The sequence below is a fragment of the Poecilia reticulata genome, chromosome 17 (assembly GCF_904066995.2).
Source record: "Poecilia reticulata chromosome 17, P_reticulata-male-v2, whole genome shotgun sequence".
Classification (NCBI taxonomy): domain Eukaryota; kingdom Metazoa; phylum Chordata; class Actinopteri; order Cyprinodontiformes; family Poeciliidae; genus Poecilia; species Poecilia reticulata.
This window is the reverse complement of record NC_088846.1, coordinates 18,137,897-18,160,664: the sequence shown is the minus strand read 5'-3', so window position 1 is coordinate 18,160,664 and position 22,768 is coordinate 18,137,897. Positions and strand designations below refer to the sequence as shown.

The 22,768-nt window shown below is 36.5% G+C and overlaps 1 protein-coding gene across 2 annotated transcripts in view; it reads right to left on the bottom strand.

The window, feature by feature from the left end:
- The window catches only part of sntg1 (syntrophin, gamma 1), a 59,642-nt gene that overhangs the window by 3,087 nt on the left and 33,787 nt on the right, over positions 1–22,768 (bottom strand). For both annotated transcript variants that reach the window (XM_081598017.1, XM_081598018.1), the window contains exons 12-18: positions 21,525–21,654; positions 14,789–14,827; positions 11,196–11,312; positions 9,540–9,611; positions 8,932–9,084; positions 8,715–8,811; positions 604–710 (exon numbers count right to left, since the gene is read on the bottom strand). In XM_081598017.1, coding sequence (XP_081454143.1) covers positions 604–710; positions 8,715–8,811; positions 8,932–9,084; positions 9,540–9,611; positions 11,196–11,312; positions 14,789–14,827; positions 21,525–21,654 — 715 coding nt within the window. The remainder of the gene's footprint in view (positions 1–603; positions 711–8,714; positions 8,812–8,931; positions 9,085–9,539; positions 9,612–11,195; positions 11,313–14,788; positions 14,828–21,524; positions 21,655–22,768) is intronic.

Below are 22,768 nucleotides of genomic sequence, written 5' to 3'. Positions count from 1 at the left end.
ACTATTTTTGAAGCAGTGTAATGAGATTAAATCACTTTTACTATTATTCTTTATTGTTTTACTTTTAGGTCAGTTAGGAACATTAAAATCATTTTCCAAGAGCTCAATGTCAGAATAATAACAAGGACTTGACAAAGACATCCACAATTTTCTCACAATAGTTTGGTGGAGATTTGAACCATTCTTGCTGAGAAATCTGGTGCAACTAAGTGAAGTTCGTAGGCCGCCTCACTCACAAGCACCTTTTCTGCCTACAAAATTTTAATGGGACCGTGCAGGGTCCCATTTAGGGTTTTGTGATGACCACTCTACAAAACACTATGTTCAGTCATCTGATTATTCTATCAGTAATTTTAATGTATGTAAATGTCAATTTAAAAAAAAAAAGAGTCATAAATAAATTATCTGAAAGATTCTATTATATTATTATATATTTAGGAATAAAATGAATCATTTTGGTAATCTTAAAATCTAAAATGGGCAAAACATTTTCTCTGATTTAGTGGCAACGAGGGGAAAAACAGCATATATACCATTAGTATCATGATTCAATTTGTCTAATTTTGTTTTAATAGTCTAATAATCTTGTAAAACCAGACTCACCTTTGCCTCAATAGACTTGGATTCTGCATTTTGGAATAAAAATTTTATCTTGCTCTTTCCGTCATCAGATGATCCTTTTAGCTGGGAGAACTTGTATCTCCACAGTACTGCCTGAAGTGACAAGAAAAAGAAAACTAAATCTCTATATTCGCTGCAATTCAATTACAGAATTTCTTCTCTAGTCACTTTTTTCATAAATTATAAATGATAAAATCCTCAAGGAGCTGATTGGAAATGAGGCACATCAGCAGATTAGTCAAGTACAATCCATTGTGAGAGATGAATGCTGCCGGTGGAAAAAAATGTGAGAAGTCGCAGCACAATTAAATATGAAGTAGCGCTTCGGTGACTCAACTAGTGCTAAAATCAGTAAATAAAAGCTTCCCAGTGAGTCAGTTTTCAGACTCCTCAGGTGGACAGTGAGCTATGCTTTTCACTTGACTATGTCACAGTGTGCGCATGCTGTTGGACAGTGAAAACTGCTCCTGGGACTGTAGGAACAACTTTAACAATTTGGTTAAATGTGGTGTGAAAAATGATGCTATAATGCGACATGTGCATTAGATGTTTTTAAAATCGTCTTTCTTGTAAAAATCTACAGCGGGTAATAACCAAGCATAATCAGAGTGCAGCAGAAGTGTCACCTCATCTATTTTGCCTTTGAAATTCATTCATGCTAGTCTTGTCAGAGGTAATGATAGAGCATTATCTTGTCCTCAATGCCAATCACAGCAACTTTATCAGGAAGATTTAGGTGACGCTCTAAAAGGCCAGACATCTGCAGCGCTCAACTTATTGCAGCAGTGGAAGTACAGCTTTGAACTACGCTATAGCTTTTAATTATCTTTATTTTATGCTACAGACTAATTTTATTTTTAAAGTCTGTTAGCTGCTATTTTTTCATGCATGTAAGAGGAATCTTGAATGCAAGTTCAACATGTTTTCACAGGATTATTTTTAATATTGTAGCTTATATTTACAGTTCTTCTATCAGGCAGATAAAAGAACTACCTGATAGTTCTTCTACCCGATAGATAAACTATCTATCAGTTGGATTGACCTGATAGATAGGTCTATCTGTCAGACCTATCTATCCTTCAGCTAGGATATTGCATGGCAACAAACCATCTTTTAATTAACCTGGCACATCAGTAGCGTTACCATAATCTTTCTTACAAACAAGGAATGGATCACAAGAGAGAGCTGGATATGCTGTTGTTCTGAATTTACATTACGTGCTGAAACACAAGTGAGTTGTCCGTTTTTTAAAATAAAAAGCTTGTCATCATTTGTGAACCTATGCTGTGATACAGTAGCTGACAGTTAAAAGGCCTGAATCCAAACCTTGATTAATTGGCAAAGTAGGTGTGTATTTATAATGACTGACACAAGTATAGACAAGCGTTTATATTTTTGATTCATTTTTGGTTTCCATGTTATGCTATCAGAAATTAGTATTTTATTAGCATACATTGAAGTCACATGTATTTATTAAATTTTCTTTGGTTTTATGTGTGCATTAAGACAACATTGGCAAGTTTCTATAAAAAGTGCCTAGATAAGAAAATACATGGTTATTGTATATGAAACCTGGCATTATTATGGGTTATTGATATTTGTTTCTAACAAACTGATTTTATCCTGATAACAATAATAATGAATCTAAGTCTTCATGAAACAAAAATAAATAGTTTAACATTAAATATAATCTTTTTGATTATATTTCAACTAATTCATTGAAATAGTGTAAATATAGACAAGAGATCATATTTTTACTTTCCAAAAACTTTATGAATTTTCCTTAAGATTCTTAGTTTAAAAATACCAGGATAAGAAAGGAAAATAATCAATTTCATCACCTGTAGCAGTCGCCCCAGTGCTACATCTATGTATCTGCCACAAATAGCATGAAATGATCTTCAGTACAGCATCACTTTTTAATAACAGTAGAGCACTCATTGTGTTTAAACATTTTTCAAACTAGTTTTAGATCAAGTGAAGGCAGGGCACTTTTGCACACAGCACATTTCATTTTCAGAGAAATTTTAAATGCTAACTAAAAGCCACTTCCCCACTGTTTCTGATATTCCCCTCTTGAAGACCCCTGTAGTGACACAGCTTTTCTCTATTAAAAAGACAAGTGGCACAATTTTTTAAGGTTTCCAAAAGTGAGAAATTCATTCAAAAATAGAGTCCACTTTTTGCAAAGTCTTATTTGTGTGGCAGCAGAGATTTAAAGCTTCACCATGAAAACTACAATGTTTTTCTTTAGGTAGAAGCAGAAATCTATTTATTTCTCACAAATATCTGTACTGGTGATTTTAAAAACAGCACTCAGGGTTTTGCTCTGGCGTTTTAAAAACGTTTTAGTATAATGTTAACATCTGAAGCGGGAGGGAGGCAGGTATTGAGACTATACTCAAGACAATGTTAAACAGCACACTTTTTTTCATCCTTCAGTCACAGGCTTCACTTGAACCACTGTAATACTGTCTGCTACAGGAGATCCTTCCTACCCACAGCCATCAACATCTACAACTCTTTGAAGATTGTGTAATATGAGTTATAATATTTAATTTTGCTCTGTGATTAATGAAATATTTGCAATTGAAAGTCATCTTCTGTGCACTTCCAGTAATCTGGCAAGAAGAAATATATAAAACCAAAACCAAACAATTCAGTAAAAACAGACATTTGAGGATAATGAGCAGAATAACATTATCAAAAAGTAAAGAAAGTCCCAGTGAAGGACAATGTTTTGAAAATCAAAATTTACAAATTGGAAAAAAAAATCTACCGAATAAGTATCTACAGTAAGTATCTGTCTCAAAATTCATTATGGCAGCATATAGTAGAAGACATTAGGATAACCAGGTTTAAAACCGTCATTCTGCACTTTTCATGGTTTATCTAATCGCATCACTGACTCGTGTTTAAACTTCTGTTGCTGAACATGATGCATATTTAATGAATATAATGTAGAGTATTTCACCAGATACTACAACTTCAAATAGATAGCCTCGTCACAGAGGAACAGAAAGTTGTTTTGTTTCTTTACTCAGAATTTAAACCTGCTCACTTTTGATCTGAGACAAAAGAAAACGGACGTAATGTCACACGAGTTTAAATGAATGGACTTGACATTTCTCGCTTTCCTCTTGTTTGGTATAAAATTGTCCAGTTCGTCTGCAAATTTTAAGACACAATTTAAACAACGGTAAAATAATTTTTCATTGTTTTTTTCTGTTTTGTTTTGTCACAAAGTTTGGCATCAGAAGGCCTAAAAAGCATAAATCATACGAGATGATGCCTCAGAGACATGTTAAGTTTTAAATCAAAACCATAAAATCGAATAATAATTTAGTAGATTACAAACACAGAATACTGAAGGAAAAAGACACAACTGCAATCTTCACCCCACACTTTGATGTGCTTGGCTGATCACCGGCTTGGCAGGCTCTGCTTCCCCAGGGAAAAGAACACACATTTGATTGGCAGAAACAAATTCATTACTGCGTGAGATCACATTCACCTTAGAATCTATCTATCTTTACAGGCTCCAAGCTATTCATTTGAAGCCAACACAAAGACGCAGCATCCTATAGTAGCAGCTAGTTGCGAGCTGAATCAACAATGTTAGTTTGTATTTGCAGAGTGACTGTGAGCAGGGTCTGCAAATTTAATTTATGTACTCTCAAGATCTGGAAAAACACAAGAAAAGAAGATAAACATCCATGAATGAGAAATTGGAATTTGAAATTACAGCATGAGAGAAGCAGGAACCATGTGTAGTTATCCCCGACTCCTCTGGTCAGCTCAGGTTCTGCTATTAGTTTGACACACTTCACGTTTTCCAAAAGGTGTAATAAATCAAGGGTATACCTTGGATAAACATTTAACTAGGTGAAACCAGAAATTTACAAACAAAAATTGTCATGTCTGAAGTTAAATCAGAGTGAAAAATGATTTATATTTGTCAAAATGACTGAAAGGATCTCAGAATTTTTATTTATAAATATCTTTAAAATTAGATATTTACATACTGTCATTATCCTGAGTTGTTTGTGTTGTGTTTCCTGTTTAGGATCCATCCTGTATTTCTACATCTTAAATCTTACCATTTCTGTTTCCTCCATATTCGTTCTTTTCTGGCTGTATTTTAATTTGTACATTTAGATTGAGGTTCCGTAAACGAGTGTTTCTTATTGTTAACTGTTTATGATAGTTTCAGGATTTTTCCCCTTAAGTTTTATGGTCTCCCATTTCTCCTGCTCTTTTTATCTTCCTCCCTCAGCGTGCCAGCTTGCTTCCCAGCACAGCTGTTCTCAATCACCTCGTTCTCCTCTGCGTGCTTTCTCCCTCAGCTGTTCTCATTTCCATCTGATTAGGCTTTTAGGTTGCATTGTCATTTCTACCTTTGCCTCAGTAGCTCCCCATCCTCGTTGTTTTGCAGTTGCTTTCTATTGTTTGGGGTTGCTCATCTGTGGCATGTATCTGGTTCCCTGCAGGCCCTCTCTGTAAGTGTTTTTGTTTTTTAAATTGGCATGCATATTATGACTATGCCCAGTTTTTGTCTGCGATTTTGTCCAATCTCTACAACACCAAGCATACTACATTTCCTCAGCATTTTGTAGCATTGCCTTTGAACTACATGACTTGGGTCAAATGTTTTGGATTTTTCTTCCACAAGCTTCTCACAGCAGTGTGCTGGAGTTCTGGCTCAGAACCAGTGGAACTGAATCAGCCTCTACAAATTCTCAGCAGGACTGAAATTAGGGATTTGTGGTGGCCATGCCAAGACGTTTTAAGCTATACAGGACAGTGTGGAGCATCCATTCTGTGCCCCAGTGTTTTCCTATGTCTAAAGAGTCTGCAGTGTCCAAATGGAAGACAAGAAGTAAACAAAATATCAATCACAACAAATGCAATCTGTGATGCCTACCACTGGAAAATCTCTATCATAAAATTGTACAAATAAAAATCTGGATTTCATTTTATGTTCACTAATCACATGAGAAATGACGCTTGACAATGATACCAAAAGTAGCCACGTCAATATTAGAACAAAAACTTCCATTGGCAACATTGTATGCTACTTCAAAGTAGAAAAGTTGAGTCAGAAAAGATACTTGACAAGAAATTTACTATCCTGCTAATATTCTGTTAGGGAACATTTTATTCTGATAGTAATGTGTATGTATCTACTCCTAAGACAATGCGCTACAATAAATTTTGAAGAGCTCCAGGAGGTCTGCAAGAGTACAACTAATTAGACGCAGTCCAAGGACCCCCCGAGATCCCCGTCACATTTACTATCCATGGGTCTCACCAGAGGAAAGCAGAACCACAGAAGGGCCACCCTGAAGTCAAGGATCTACTGCTCTCATTTCACTGCCAGACACCCCCAGATTCCCCAGTCTGTCAAAATGGTTTAGGCAACATGATGCTATATTGCACTATATTACCAGGGTGGTTATTACTTTTCATAGTAAGCACTGATTCTTTTCATTTCTTTAAGAGAAAAGCTGTCAAGGATTTGTTAAAGAAGCCTAACACTGATCGAATCATTATTGATGTCAGTGTTCTCACATTGAGCACTATGTAGATTTTAGCAATGCAGTTTTTTCATCTGTACAGCATTTAAAATGTACTAAGAGAGAGATGCAGTTCTCATCTACCTTACTAGTTACATCTTGCTATAACCAGATGGGAGTCCTTTTGTCTTCAGAACTGCCTTAATTGTCAAGGGCATAGATTCAACAAGGTGTCTTATAACATTTCTGAGATTGATGCTATAGATTTACGACGCAAATCTTCTTTCCCACCACTCTCCAAAGGCACCCTACTGGGTTGAGATCTGGTTACCGTGAAGCCCATTGGAGTACATTACACTTAATGTCATGTTCAAAAATCTATATCTATAGGGAGTCCCTGACTCCTGTAAGCATGTTATCAGGAGCTAGATGTGAGTTTATTGAAGACCAACTCTGTGTTATATGGGAATATATGGGAATAAATGATAAATCCATGCGTAATTGTGTCAGTGCGTTGTCTGAACAAAGTATTTCTTAGTCAACCAGTTAGAGCAGAATTTTGAAGAAGTCTGCTGAAACTCCAGCTTGAGTAAAATAAATTAAAAATAAATAAAATGCTTGTTATCTTGCCTAACTTTGTAGCAATAAAGAACTTTATATTGACTTTGTATCCAACTGGAAGTCGGTATTGTCTGAATAATAATGCCACAGTTTAACACATAACTGCATTGTGCTGTTCTAGTTCACATATTTTACGTCCTAATATATGCAACACATTACACAGTAGTAAGTATCATATTCATGCATTGATTCATCCGCCCACTCACTGTGTGTTCATCTTTGAAAGGTCAGAGATGAGCTTACTTGATTCTCATGTGTGTGAGCACAGAAGAGAACCACAGACATGAGAGGAAAAAGTCCAAACAAAAGCACTGGCAGAGAGATGGTGGTGGAGATTAACCATAAATATTTTATACAGTTTTTTTTTTTGCCTTGTATGTTGTCCATGTGGAAACGGTACTGCAGAGATGGAATAAGATCTGACTGTATCTTAAACCTGCAGATTACAGATCTGTTTGTCAAGCGGTTACATTTTGGTTGGTTTCTGTCAGAAAGCAGCATGCTTGTCAAATTTGCCAAAAGCAGTTTTTAATTATGGAATAATCCCACTCACATTGTCTGCAACTGCAGTTTACATATGGATTGTGCTTGGTGAATTTCTCTCTATAAACAATAATCTGGCAACATTATTGTCATGCTTGGGGGACATTGTTGCCGCGCACTGCTGGAATCGGGGCCAAAATCTTAGAGAACAATATGGCAGTGCTTGTGTCCCTCTCATCAACATAATGTGCACCAGTGGAGTAGTATGCATGCCTGTGAGACTTGGGGAAAGGCCAAAATGAACTGTACGCTGCAGTAAGAGGTTTTAGCTGGGAGGGGTTCAGCCGTCAAAACAAATGAACTCACAACTCCTAAAATGCACAGTGAGCAGAATAAGTTAGCAGCAGCACAAAAAAAGAAGTCAGCTGAGGCGTCATGATTTGTTCCATCCAACTGTATGCAACGCGTGCTGAGGAGAGCATTCCTCCATATTTGAATGGATAACAGAGGATTCCCCTGCCCTGGCATAGAAGTTGGCCAACTGTATGACCGGATATTCACCGCTCAGAAGAGGCAGAATCTAACAATTCAAACTTTCTTTTTTTTACCGATCAGTGAGCACCGTCTATGTAAGCGCTACCGGGTCGTGTTGAAATTAGCAATCACCAGCATGGAAGGTTTTGCTGTGAGAAGACAACTTAATTATTCTCAATATCTTAGAGGTTTCTGCTAAATTAGGAAATATTTGCTTTCTTTTGGAAACCGTCCAATAGCTCTATATGTAATACAGAGACTTGTTTGTATGTTATGTTACCCCTATAACTATACCAATGATGTTTATTGTTAAGAGAAGATGCTAAGACGGTTTAGAATGTAAACTCTGACCATTTTGTCTTTGTTTAAAAAACTTTGTAAACTTCTGTTGAACCGCAGAGCTGTGTAACACTGACTCCTCCCCATTTCCCACACATAGCATGACGTTTCCTCCGGTCCTAATTCATCACATTAGAATGGCTGCTTGAAGGTCATTTATAGTTTAAAAAAATTTTAATAATCTAAAACATAATAGCAAGTCATAGCTTACTTGCATAAGACAAGTTATTTTCTAGTCTTGTATACAAAAATGTAAGTGCGCACACCTTTTTCATTCTGAGGTGTGCAGAAAAAAATCATATATGGTATAATCCATCTTGCAAATTATATATACTTAAACACTTTTTACAGCAAAAGCTCTGTCATGCTCTGAGTAAATTATTTTACTGCAAACATTTTCATGTTAAGACTTCAGTTTGTGCAAAAACTAGACAGCAAAAGTTTGTATAACTGTAATAAATAACCAATATCGGCATCAGCAGGTCACAACTTGACAAAACCATTGATATGAAAAATACATAGATAAATCCAACTTTGCAAGGCTGAGAAATGAACTGATAAATGGAGACGCTGAAGAGTTTAGAGAAGATTGTCATGAACTTGCCTTTGAAGCAGCATCGAAGCACACAAATCCCATGCTGAAGTCAACTGTAAGTCCCATGAGGTGGCTCTCCATTATGCAAGCATATGTTTTACACTGCAGAACAGCAAGATACGATGTTACAACAGTTACAGATGTCTCAAGAGTATTATCAGTTTTTTCGTGCTAAAACAACTGTGCTGAAACAGCCTGAGGCTGTTAAATAAAAACACAGACCTGTATCCGCTCCACCTCCAGAAACGTGGCCATCTGAAAAGCCTTTTCCCAGATCAGCAGTTCACACTCCAGCTCTACGCTGAAGAACATGTCCTCCCCACTCTCTGTCTGAACACTGAAGCAGTGTCTCCTTTTGTCCAAAAGGTCACTGTCCTAAGATAACACAGAGCGGGCTGACAGATAAGGCAACAGCAGCACAGTTCCCTGACAGGCGTTACTAACTTTAATAATCATAATCTAATGTGTCGCCTCACAGCTTTCTATAAACTCAATTGCAATTTAAGGTCAGCCTACAGATAATTGCATTTGTGAATCTATATCTAGCTATTCAAAATCCGTTTCTAGATAATGAGTGGCAGATAAATTCTCACCATCAAATTCAAAGTGACTTGAAACCTGCATAGAATAATAACTACAAGCCTTGAGTCTGTCTGTGGAACAGCAAGAAGAATACATGCAAATGTACTGTATAAGTGAGTCATATGAGAGCATCCCTTAGATTCACTTCTGCTGCTTAATATTCTCCTAGTGTACCCTGTTTGAGATCCACTGCTCTAAATGCTTGGGGAATTGAGTAAAAAGACAAAAAAAAAGAGAGACTGTGATACCTTTAAAATTTTGCACATTATTTCATACACGGTAAAGCTTTTCTCTGCTCTGGTCCAGTCCCACGTCGTCACCTGAAAACAGCACATGAATGTTGTGTTTGATTTAAGAAATGTCTCAATGGAGAGGAATAAAAAAAGATCAGGAACTGTGCCTAAGAGGAAACATAGCATGTGTTTTTTTTTGCAACAGGGGAATTCCTTGGGAATACTTTTTATATACAGAAAAAAACAATTATTTACAGAACAATGCACAGTGCTTTTGCTAGTAACATATCAAATCCAAAGGACTGGAACATTACAGTATTTCCTTGCTGATTGATTGATGTACCCAGTAACTTGCAATTTTTTCCATTTTCAATGTAATCGAGTGAGATTTTATGATACAAGTAATGCATTTTTGTGAAGCAGAAGGAAAATTATACTAATCTTAAATCTAGACATATTTCCACAGGGAGAGCCTGTGAAGAGCAATTTTCAAATCTTGCCACAGACTCTCAGTTGGATTAAGTTGGTTCCTGCTGTGTTGGATGGAAAACCTCTACCGTCTCAAACTTCTAAGAGGTTTGCTCACAGGGTTGCACTGTATGTTGCTCCTTCCATCTTCTTATCAACTCTGATCAGCTTCCCTGTCTTGCTGAAGATAGCTCTCCAAAAGCACATTTCATTGTAAGTTCAGGGTGATGTGCCGTGTTGGTTATCCACCACATAGTATTTTGAATGTAGACCACATAGCACATGGTTCATTTATGATGATGTCTGGCAAGAAACCTTGTTCTATGTCTCAGCTGTGCTCTCTACATGGGTTGGGGAAAATTAGTTAATGGGACATCGTATGGCTTTCTTTCAATAATAGCTTACTTTTTCCCCCCAAAATAACTGCACTATTAATGGGTTTCTGTAGCTTCTTCAGAGTTACCAAGACCTTTTTTACATGCATACAAGTAGAGTGTATATAAGACTTCTTGAAGCAGCTGGTTGAAGTGGATTTTATGGGATTTAAGGATGTCACTCTAAAGGGGGCCAGAATCAATATGCTTTTCAGACTTGCATTTTCCATCCACTTCACCAGTATGTGCATTCCAATAAAATTCATGGTTGTAACGTGACAAAACTCGAAAATGTCAACGTGGTAAAAATACTTTTCAAACCCATTGTAGCCTTTCAAATTCCAGTTACATCCTCCCACATGCAGGAAGCCATAAATCCCAGATAGCTAGTTTAGATTAATAACAAAACATGTCCAGACTTTTGAACATGCAGGCTCTCTCATGTTCCCTCATCCACTCACATTAGCATATTCCATTTATATCAGCACAATCACCATCAGCAGGCAATTTCAGTTATCTATCAATCTCTTGCCATCAACAGGCCCATTGACAGCTTATCCCTCTCGTCATAATAACCCAAATAGCTGGCAGAATGTAAACACATTAAATGATCATCATCAATCAAGACAAAGATCAATGCACCACAAATGATTATAAGTGAGCTGCTTCCTGTTTCTTAAATAGGGAAGCATTTTTTCCCCCTTTCCTCAACAGTAGATTAGCATTAAATGAAAATTAAATACCCCCCCCACCTCAGGAGCAGAAAGCATCAATCCAAAACAGGAGTTTGATTTGATGAAATAGAAATTAAACACAAGAGAATGCTTACGGGAGGAGCTGTGAACTTGAAGAGTGAGGAACCCCTCAGAGCGAGAAACTTTGGTGAGTACATCCTGTCCTGAACAGAGTCCTGCTCCTTCTCGTCGACCCAGCCCATGTAGATAATCTGTCCAATAAAGCAAACAGCATTGTGTACTTTACAAAGTAAAATAAAAATGAACTGGAATTAAAAATTAGCTCAAAGGTGTTAAATTTTTTTATATTTTTAGCCATGAAATAAGAAAGATGATATAACTATGTTCACCAAATAATCACAAGAACATTTCAACCATGAATATCTGGTACTAAATCCAGCTTTGCAAAGCTGTGAAGTAAAGTGCCTGGAAAATGAGGGATTTTGCAACTGTGGAAACTATTTTTGTACTTCCTTTGTCTTTATGAGCCTGTAGAAAAGAGTTTTTGTGTAAAGATTCCAATTTTTACTTCAGAAAACAGAAATCTATCTATATTCTGGCAAGTGCAAATTTTGGCACAATCTTCAAACCCCAAACGGACTCAGCAGTGACAGGTTAGTATCTGTACTTTTTCAGGAATTGCACAGAAGACGGACAACGAGCTATTTAGTTTGGTTTGGTTTTAGAGAAAACTGAAACGGGCCCCATTATTCTGCACAGACCATGATGAGATTCGCTAAGCATCTAAACTTTAAGTGAGAGAATGTAAGACGGGCTGTATAAAAATGTGGATGTCAGTGGGGTGGTATTAATGACACAATGGAGAATGAGTTTCAAAATTCAAGTTGTAAAATGAAGAATACAAATGGAGGAAGAGACCTTTAATTTTTTATTTTTTTTACTAAATTGTAATTAAAAAAAAGCTATTGCTGCAGAGAAATAAATGAGGACACCTCAGCATGACTAGCACAATCTATGCATTTTAAACATTTGCTTTGTTTGGACCCCGAACATTCCACCTGGTGTGCTGCTCACACCAAATAACAGATTGAACTTTCTTATTAGGTGATGGTCAATGTTTTAGGTTTCAGCACACATGATTTAAATTAATTGGAGATAAGGAAGCTTTTGCTGAACTGGAATTCTCTGAATCCGGTGTGTTAAAACATGCAGAATAGTCTTGAGGTCCAGGGTAATTTAGCATACTGGAAAAAGTCAAATAAAATATGACAACTTTGAGGCCCAACAAGGAGAAAAGTAATTTTAAATACAACCCTTCTGTGTTTTGAATTTGTTGCTACTTTGTACACAATTTATTTAAACACAGTTTTCTTCATATAAATATTTCCCTGACATCTTTACTTCACTAGTATTTAAACACTTATTTTCCAGCTTTATTCCTACTGGCAGCATAAAGGTTTTATCACATGTTTTCACGCCTAATTTATGGAACGTTTTCTTCCAAAAATGTGACAGGTTTTCATTTTCGGATACCCTTGACGGTATTTAATGATTTATGTTAAGGTGAAAAGAGGCAAACCCCTAATTATCAAACGATATCTCTAGTGTGTCAAAAATCATACATACTTAACAAGTCAGAGTTTGGCTCTATTTATTATTAACGTTTAACTCAGAAGTGCCAAATTTCATACATACTTAAATAAGAACTTTAGATTCATGCTGAAAATACCAGAACAAATCTTTGTGTGTAAAATCGGGATAAGACAAAACATGTTCTTTTGCTGGTGAAGTTTCATCTTGACATCTTTCAGTTGGAGATCTCATCCTTTCATTTATGTAAAAGTAGGCAGAAAATTCTAAATCGGAGTGTTGCACAAAGAAGGCTCAAGTCGTTTTAGGTGAAGTAAAGTGCATTTAAACTGCTTATTGGTCAGTCCTTGTTAACAGTGCTGTTGTTCTTACTATTTCAAGTCAAAATATTGGATAGGGAAATAAGTCTGCATGGTGTACCACATAACATCCATTTGTCTAAAGTCCGGGATTGATAAAAATGTGCTGCATCATCTTAAGGGTCCAACTAGAAAGAAAATGCATCAAATCTCTAAGTAAAATTGCAATTCTTTTTAAGAATTATAAACTCTGGCACAAGTTTACTGTCCTTTCTCCCTGATGGTAAAATACATGGGAATAAAATCAACTTTTTTTGCCTGATAGATTTCTTCAATTTTCAATATTTATTCCACCTAAATGTTTCAGATCACCCAAAAAATTATAACGTTAGAAAAAATAAGGCACATACAGTTTCATTGGCTGTATGTTTCATATGCCTAGCCAAGTTTGAAAAAGTCCTGATGATTCCCAGACTCTTGGGGAAAATATTCTGTAGACTGACGACATTAAATTTGGAGGTGATTTCTCCAGCTTGGAGTTGGTATTTGTTTGAGTTGAAGTCGCCACAACTTGCGAACAGGCTGTCAAAAGTCCCTACATCCTCTTTGAAACAGACCTGCAAGCTTCTAAATGAGCCTAAATGCTTCCATATCTGGTTCCTCCTCCTCATCATTAGTAAAAGTAAACCCAAGGTTTTCATCTGACAACTTGACAGAAATATTCTGAGCCGGAAAAAAAATCAAACAAAAAAAAAAAAATCACAAGCTGCTTCTCTGATTTCTTTTTTTGTTTTCACGAAACCAGCCGTGAAATCAAGGGCTGGTTTTAGTCACAATAAATTGAAAATGTGTGAGAAAAGTCAAAGAATTTTGGCTTTAACAAAAACAGTTCTCACACAACTATGTCATCCATTATTTCTTCATATGTGAGATATCTTTTGAGGTTTCATCAGGTTTAAAATCTATGTTTTTTTAATAATACAAGGTTAAAATGTTCTCAGTCATATAAAGGAAATGTTACATACAAATGTGTAGAAGGATGACGATATCTTGGTAAAGGTGTTAAAAATTTTTGAAAGAAATGCTTGTTTTAAACTAATCTCACATTGAATGTTTTTAGAAAAAATCCTTTCTGCAAATTTTCCAAAAATCCTCCAGAGTTTGGATTTCACATTTATGCTTTTTTATGCTTTCGCTCAGTGACCTAAAATTCCAATACATTGTAGCATTTCTTTACTGGTGAAGACAGAGGAGTTTATTGTCTTTCTCAATGTAAAAGTACAAACCAAGAGGAAAGTAGCACTGATCTAGGAGAACACCAGAATAAACGAAGAACTAACTACTAGGAAATGAAGTTATATAGCAACAGTCCCACCAGACGATAATGAACAGAGGTATGAACTGACAAGAATACGGCGAGACCTTTTCTTCATTTACAAAACAAAGTGAAAAGATTTGTGACACTGTGTAATTTTCCATTGTGAACTATTACCTTAAATTTGCATGGCTGCTATTTTTTTTGTTGTTGTGAGGCAGAAGCTGCAGTAAATAAGCAGAAAGCCCTTGATGCATGCTTGATTTTCTCCATTTAGACTGAAGGTTGACATGATGAGTTAACTGACTGAAAGCACTTAAGTTGTTTTCTGATCATCTCCCAGTGGATGGACTTAAATGATGCAAGCACTTCCCATGTGCTGTAATAGCTGGCAATACCGGCCTGTGTAACTTCTCTGACTTACAGAGCGGCTCAGAATTACCTCAGTTTTAATGTTGGCTAAAGCACAAACATTAAAGATACGTAAAATAAAGTGGGTTGAATAATTAATAGAAGAGCTCACCTGCTGGTTTACTGGAAAATTCCTGTTAATCTTCTTCACCTGCAAAATTTAACAGGAGCATCAATACCCACTGTAACATTTGTCACAAAAAATTTAAAATACCCTATGTGCCTCTGTGCAAAGAAAAAAGTAAACATTACAGTGGTAACATATTAACCACACATATTGAAGGAGAACTCAATTTATTCAAAGCATGCAAATTTCAAAATGAGATAGATCCAGCCACTTCCATGAGGTCCTGAGGCTCTTCCTTAAAAAAAAAATCCACTTAAAAAAAATCAATTCTCTCTCTCTGGTAATAAAAGCAGAGAGAGCAGTCAGGCTTCAAATTAAAACCCTGTGTTCAGATCACAGGTATCACTCGCAACTAATCCACAGCTACACTATCAATATAACTCTTTCTTAGAAGCAGAGCACCAAATTAAGATGTCCATTCCCAAGTCCATCCTCCTACAGAGACAAGAACAAGCCAGGGGAGTGAGCAATTGTTAAACGATACTAAAGTTTGGGGAGCGGAGAGAATAAAGAAAAGCTATGTTTTTATTTCAGCAGAGAAAATGTGAAAGGGGGGAAAAAGACTGATGTGAGCTGGGTGCAGATATATGGGAACAGTGACAGCAGGTTTTCTCAGATTCAGCTCTAGGGTCTTTAGGCTGCAGGTTTGTGAAGCTTTAACTCAAATCAGGAGAGATTTATCGGTTCACTTCTGAACTTCTAAACTCAAAATCAATAATCCATCTCTTTCTGTTTTTAAAAATATAGACAGGAAACCTTTATATCTGAAATACTTTGGCCTCTGCAAGAATGTAAATAGAAATAAATGTGTGATCAATTTATTTAATATCTTACTGGTAGCAAATTGTGTTGGTTCCTAGTTTATTTGGTTAAGAAATATTATTTAAATGTTCCCGAGTATGCTTTTTCTTGAATTTGTCTTAGTTTATAACTACTTATTATTGAAGATTTACAACATTAAGACCAAGATAGATTTGGAATGAATATTTACTGTACATTTAATTCAATTTTGAGAAACTTCACAAGAAACCATGTTTTTAAAAACTGCATCAAAGAACTAAAACCCTGTAAATGACAACACAAGAAGCATAAGAACCATGCTGACTGAGCTGGCCAGCTGCTCTTGCATTTTAGAGCTGTCTACTTGTCATTGCATTATGTGTGAAGCAGCAGTTATGCAGAAAACATAATTGGGACTTCAAAAACGTCTTGCAAACTTTTCCTTAAGCCAAAAACTTATTTTTGGGAGGGATTTTATTGTACTAAAATCGAAGTACACAACAAATAATAAGAATCTGACACACTCACCATGTTATTGCAATGGTGGCAAACTATATCTAAATTGAGATTTATTGATTCTATACAAAGGTCTGGCTAAATCCCTGAAACGTAGCATTCTAACTCAATGCATGTGTTTCTTATGTGCTAAGCATTAAATGATTCCTATTTATTTGTACATATGACTCAGATTAAAACTGTGAAGCATGAAGAGATCTGGGACGTGTTCACATCATCAACACAAAGCAATTGGTGAACGCGCTTTCTGAACACCTGATGCCTCCAAAAACTGTCAGATCATTTAACGCTGCTGCTAAAAAAAAAGAAAGTTTACAGAAGCAATTCAACGTTTTAACCACTGAGAAGTGCAAACAAAAATTTACCACTGTTTGTCTCCCTTTTTATGTTCTGTAAATGCAAATCCCTTTAATCTTTGGCTGCAGTATTTATGCATTATTATTTTTTTCTAAATGCTTTTTCGTTTGAAAATAGTTAATGCTGTCATCTCTTTCTCATGCTCTTTCTTCTATTTTTAAGTATCCTAATTAATTGTTAAAATCACTAAATATTTCCTGCTGAGGGAAACTGGCTTTGCAAATAAACTTGCTGTGCCCTGTCATGAATAACACAAGCTCTATATCAAAAGTAAGAAGCATTGTATCTTCACTTTAAAGAATCCAAAAAGTACTAAAATTATATATTTGTGGCTTTAATTCATTATGGCAAACTTAAATAGCAATGTATGCATTTATTTGCCTTATTAGCAATGTTTTGTTATCCAACCATGTTACAAGAAACACAATTTCTTCTTCAAGATTCTTTTTAAACTCACAAAAAAAGGACAAAACCTAATCTATAAGAAGGGAGAGTGATCCCAGCCCAATGCCCGCTGACTGAACTTAGAAATACTCTTAACAGTGGGAGCTGCTGAATGTTACTGAAGTAGAGCTTTAAAGATTTCCACTGAATTGAATCAGCACCTCTGAGCCCGAGTGTTCAGGCTGCACTTTGCTAGAAACAGCTGGAAACTTGGAGCTGAGCTCTGATTAAAAGAAAAAAAACATAGGCTTGTACTCAAGGTCAATGCGTAGAGAAACCCAACATGGTGTGAAGAGTAGAGCGCCCAAACATGAACGCAATGAGTCATTAGAAGTGACTCGTCATCAAGCCTTCTCCGAACATCACATCTGATTCACAAATCGTGTATGGAAATAAAATGGCAGACGGACTTCGGCGTGCAATAGCACTGCTGTGCGGCAGCTGACTGGTGGGAGTCATTAGGCGCAGTGGAGCAAGTGCTTCCTTTCATAATGTCCTCAATGATGCCTTCAAATGCCTCGCTAAACAAATTCAAGAGGGGTTTCATGTACCCTGAGATGGCCTCTCCAGCCACTAGACCAGAACATCACTGAGCCTTTATGGGGGGTTGTCGAGCGCAGAGAGTAGAGTGGATTTTCCTCCTCCGCCATCGCTCAAAGAAATGAAAGCGTCTCGTTGTGACAAATGATACACGTTTGACTGCAAATAGATTGTTCAAAAGACAGACATCTGCAAGCAACAAAGCACTCTATTTCTTAATTTATTTTCGAAATGCCGTAGTTCAAAAGGCTGCTTTTATTTATAGAAGAACATACCCTCTATACATGAATAATATCTTTCCAGATTAAATTAGACTAAGCCTTTCCTGTCTTTGGTCAGTTAGGATTACCAAAAATTACTTCTATTTGCTAAATGCCAAAACAATCCAGCGTGAGCAACACCCTCACATGTTCAAACAATTAAATATAAGCACAAAGAGGACAGAGAATGTCCATGTGTCATAACATTTAGCATGGAGATGGATTCAGTGCTCCAGAGACAAATCTGTGTTTTGTTACCAAAACACAGATTTGGCAACAAAACCCTGGACAGCAGCATCAGACCTTGTGTAGATCCTGTATGCAGTTGGTAAGTGTGTCTTATTCACAGTGAAACCAGTTTAATATGGTTTGAAAAACCCATCAGCAAGGAAAAAGGCATTATTTCAAATGCAACATGACGAGATAGATTGAAGACTGAATATTCACTCAAAAAAATAAAACCTTTGTAAGTCCTTTGGTCTGATACAAAGGTTTGACCCAAGTCACAAAGTGTAAAAGGATAATTTATTAATACCAAGGAAATGTAGACCTATGTATTTGAAGTTATACTGCAAAAATTGATAGTTTTTAAAATGACCTAAAGCATCAGTGTGATTTAATATTAGTGAAAAAAGGGTTGTCTTGCCTTATTCTCTTTTTGTACCACACATGCGGTTTCAACTAAATATTTATGGGAGTTAAATTTAAAAGTAGACTTTTCTCATACTTTTTCAAAGATCTCTTTAGGACTCTGTTGGAATTACACATTGATGATTAAATCAATAGCATAGTTTATACGTCCCAAACGCCTTTTTGGTGTTCCCTCAGTATGATGAAAGCAGGAGGAAATCGGACGACCAAAATAAAACTCGTGCAGTAAATCACAAAATCTCCTTTCAAAGAGCCAAACAAGTAATAGTGAAATGCACTCTTGGCTCATCAATTTCATTCACAATACCAACCCTAACAATGAGATTTTCTGAGCAGAAATTCGCACCTCATGCACCAGTCTATGTTACTCCTGCAGCTCGATCAAACACCTTTGTAAATGCCAAGGCTGGAGTGAGAAATCCAGTGAGTCATCTGTGTTATGTTTAGTGTGTCCCTCACTTGGTCCTCTCCAATTAACCAGGGTTCCATTATCCCCCCCCCACCCAGACACAAAACCATCCCCATGGCCACATGATAATTACAAAATCCTCAGTTTTTATTCTGCTGCTAGTTTTATGCCACATTCACGTCCCTTGGAGAGCCAACACAAGAGCCTGTTTACGTCTATGAGGTAATTCCTTCGTAATTCCTTATTAATTCTCGGAGATTTCTACAAAGAAACAACAGAAATATGTTAAAGTTGTGTAAAGAGCCTGAAAATAAATGAGTCGTTTGTTGCAGCAGTATAATTTCACACTAAAATGAAGAAAGAAATCAACTACTGAGTACTTATGGCTATGTTTAAAAAAATCCAGTGTTAAGGAATGATAGATTTTTTTTTCTTTTTAACAAAAAGAAATACTGCTACAATAACAGCAGCACTGTTCTGGTTTAACATTTTTACAAGGCTAATGCATGCAGTGAGAGGAACCATAGAGTAATATCTTTCCAAACTGATGATCTTTCTCTGGATCATCCAGAGTCTCTGTGTTTTCTGCTCATCAGCTCGACCCAAGAGCTTCCTCCATGGTCATGAACGAAAGGTGAACCATGTCTGTGATGATTTTTGTATTTGCTTTTGATTATCTGAAAAAAATTAAGGAATAAAAAAAAGATCATTATCCTGATTAAATTTTATCATTTCAGTAAAACAGGATATTTTTGGTATATTTTTCCCAAATATAAAAAGCTAATTTGAGCATTTATTTGAAGAAAATTATCAATAGTAAAACTTTCAGATCTCAAATAACACAAGATTGTCTTTCTTTTAAAACTACAGGATGCTAATATTTTACTAATGTTTATTGTTTTTCATTGTTTTTGGATTCCTGGGATCACTTAATTCAGGAGTCAACAACCTTTAGAATCCAAAGAGCCGTTTTTAGCTTAGAGGTGCAAAATCTTTTTTGAGGAACAGATTACCGTACATCGGGTTTTAGAAGTATGAACTAAAAGCTATTTGTTTCGATTTTCAAACTAAAGAACAATTTTACTTTCATGGTAAGGATTAAGGTTGGAAAAATACATACTTGCAGATTGCCATAAAAAATGAAAAAATAACAAAAATGTATTTTTCTTAATTATTCCTGGTAAGATTACCGTATTTTCCGCACTATAAGGCGCACCGGATTATAAGGCGCACCTTCAATGAATGGCCTATTTTAAAACTTATTTCATATATAAGGCGCACCGCATTATAAGGCGCATAGAATAGACACTATAGTAGAGGCTGGAGTTGCGTTATGCATCCACTAGATGGAGCTGCACTAACGGGAATGTCAACAAAACAGTCCGACTCGGGTCGGGGAGGAGAGCCTTCCGAGACTGGGCCAGGGCGTGGCCGGACAATGGTCACCCTTCTCCGTTCGCGCACAGCATGTTCGTGGAGAACGCGGTGCTAAATGACCTGCAGACGGCCTGATTCTAGACGGTCGGTAGGTAGATAGGTCAGTCAAACTTTATTAATAGATTACAAACCAGCGTTCTGACAACTATCCCAGCATGCACCGCGCGTTTCTTCTTCTACGGGCAAAAATGAAGTCAGCGGCTGCCATAGTTGCTAGACCTGTTGTGGCTCAATATTGGTCCATATATAAGGTGCACCGGATTATAAGGCGTTGGATTTTGAGGAAATTGAAGATTTTGAGGTGCGCCTTATAGTGTGGAAAATATGGTAGTTTCACTGTTGTGTAAATTGCATAAAAAAATTTATAAAATGCTGCTATAAACTAGCATTTTGTATCCATTATTTTAATTCAATAACATTGCTATGATCTTTTTTTTCAGCTGTTTAGCTATCAAGAGTTAATGTGGAGGTTTTAAAGAGCCACTGGGGGCTCTGAAGCTGGATACTTGAACAATTTTAATTCAGTCAATGGTCGAGCTCTCCACAACAGTCACAGCTGCTTAAGTAGCTCACCGCTATCAAAGAGACCTGTTGACCCCAAAATAACCATTTTCTCTGCAGTTCTCTAACAATCAACTTTGGTAGTTTGTTTTTTAATTTTCATTTCATCCTGCTTACTGTGCAGGCCAGTTAAATAAATGTCCTCATTCAGCCTAATGGCAGTCAGCTAAATACACATATGCATCCACAAGGATGGATTTCTTTTCAAGGATGTGAGACAATGTTCACCAGAGATTAAGCTATTGCATTAAAAATACATTCCTTTTCAGACCTTTTACACATCTTTAAAGCAGTGTCTGCTAATGTGGCATGCACAATTCATTCTTAACGTAGTGTCAAACATGTAAAATGTTTCTAAATGATACACCTTCACAGAGATTTTCTGCAAGCTGTTCTCCATGATTGAGCTCAGTCGGCTTGATGCATTTTCCCACATTAGCTTTAGTATATCTCAAGAAAAGATGAAGCTTTGCTTCATCTTTGCTGTACTTGTACCTTGATATCATTATTGAACGATTCTGTATGATGAATTTTAAATAACACAACCGGAGGAAGTGTAGGTTAATGGTATTGCTTTTCGTGCAATCTCTGGCTCTGAGATAAGTGTGAAGACACATTATTACTCGTCTACATTACCTAATACTGTCTGTGACATTTCCAAGACAATCAACAAGACTGTGTGAGTGCTGCGTTAACAACATGCCCAATATCCCCCTGTTTTACACAGGGGACTGGGCTCTAAAAGCTGTTATTGTTTCGTACTCACATTGTGCTTGGTGAGACTGGAAATGTTGCTTGCTATTGCCTGAAGCCAGTCCAAGCAGTCTTCAGCGGTGGGAAACTGTACAACTCCGCTGCAAACTCCATCCACAGCTATGACTTGGAAAGCATTTTTCCTGAAAGCGTCAAAGGAATAAAACATTACAGCAGGAGTTTTCTTTCAGTATATGTTGACATAACACTCGTGCATTTTAAAGTGTTTCTGGTGACTATCAGAATCTATTTTACAAGTTGAAAGAAAACAATTATTATTCATCGTCTTCATTTAGTACTCTTATTCCCAACCCTTGAATTGGTTTTTTTCCCCCTTTTTGAAAAATAAAAAATATTTTTTGTTTTGTTTAGTTTTTTTCTGGGAGCAACACAAATATTTGTGGAATAAATAACACTGATAATAACATGGTTTACATGGTTCTTAAAGTTCTTTATAGTTGAAATCTGAAAAAAAGTGATGTTAGTATGTATTCTGCTCACTTTACTCTGATACCCCTAAATCCAGCGCTACCAAAATGCCTTGAGAAGTCACCTAATTGGTGAATAGTCCACCTTTGTGTACAGTGTTCTGTAAAGGCCTGAAATGTTTGTCAGTTTACATCAGTGAACAATCACCATCACGAAGACTAAGAAACACATCTAAACAGCAGTAGAGAACAATGGTAACTCTGCAGGAGCAGCAGAGATGGTAGACTAATGGGTTGGAGGATCTGTTAACAGTTAGCACTCCACAAATCTGGTATGTATGGAAGGGTGGCAAAAAGAAAGAAACTATTGAAAGAAAGTCACAATATGGCTCTTTAGCAGTTTGCCCCAAGCCATGAGTGGAACACAGTAAACATAATAAGAAGGGACTCTGATCAAATGAGACTAAAATTAGGATCAAAGCCAGATTCCGATCAAAGCATGTTCAAGCGCTCCAGCGGCCCAGACAAAATCGTCAAACTGAGAATCAGTGGCAAGACTTTGAAATGACGGTTTCTGGACACTTTCCATTCAATCTGACTGAACTTTAACTATTTTTAAAGATGAATGGGCAAACATTTTAGCCTCAAGATGTGTAAAGCTGGTTGAGATATATTCTAAAGAACCTGCTGAGGGAGTGAATACAAGTAGATCCCACACTGATTTTTACAGAACAGTTTCTCCCACTTTATTAAAATGAATGACATTGTGTTGATTTATTACATAAAATCCCCCTTCCCCCCAAAATGCATAAAAGTCCATTATTGTAAA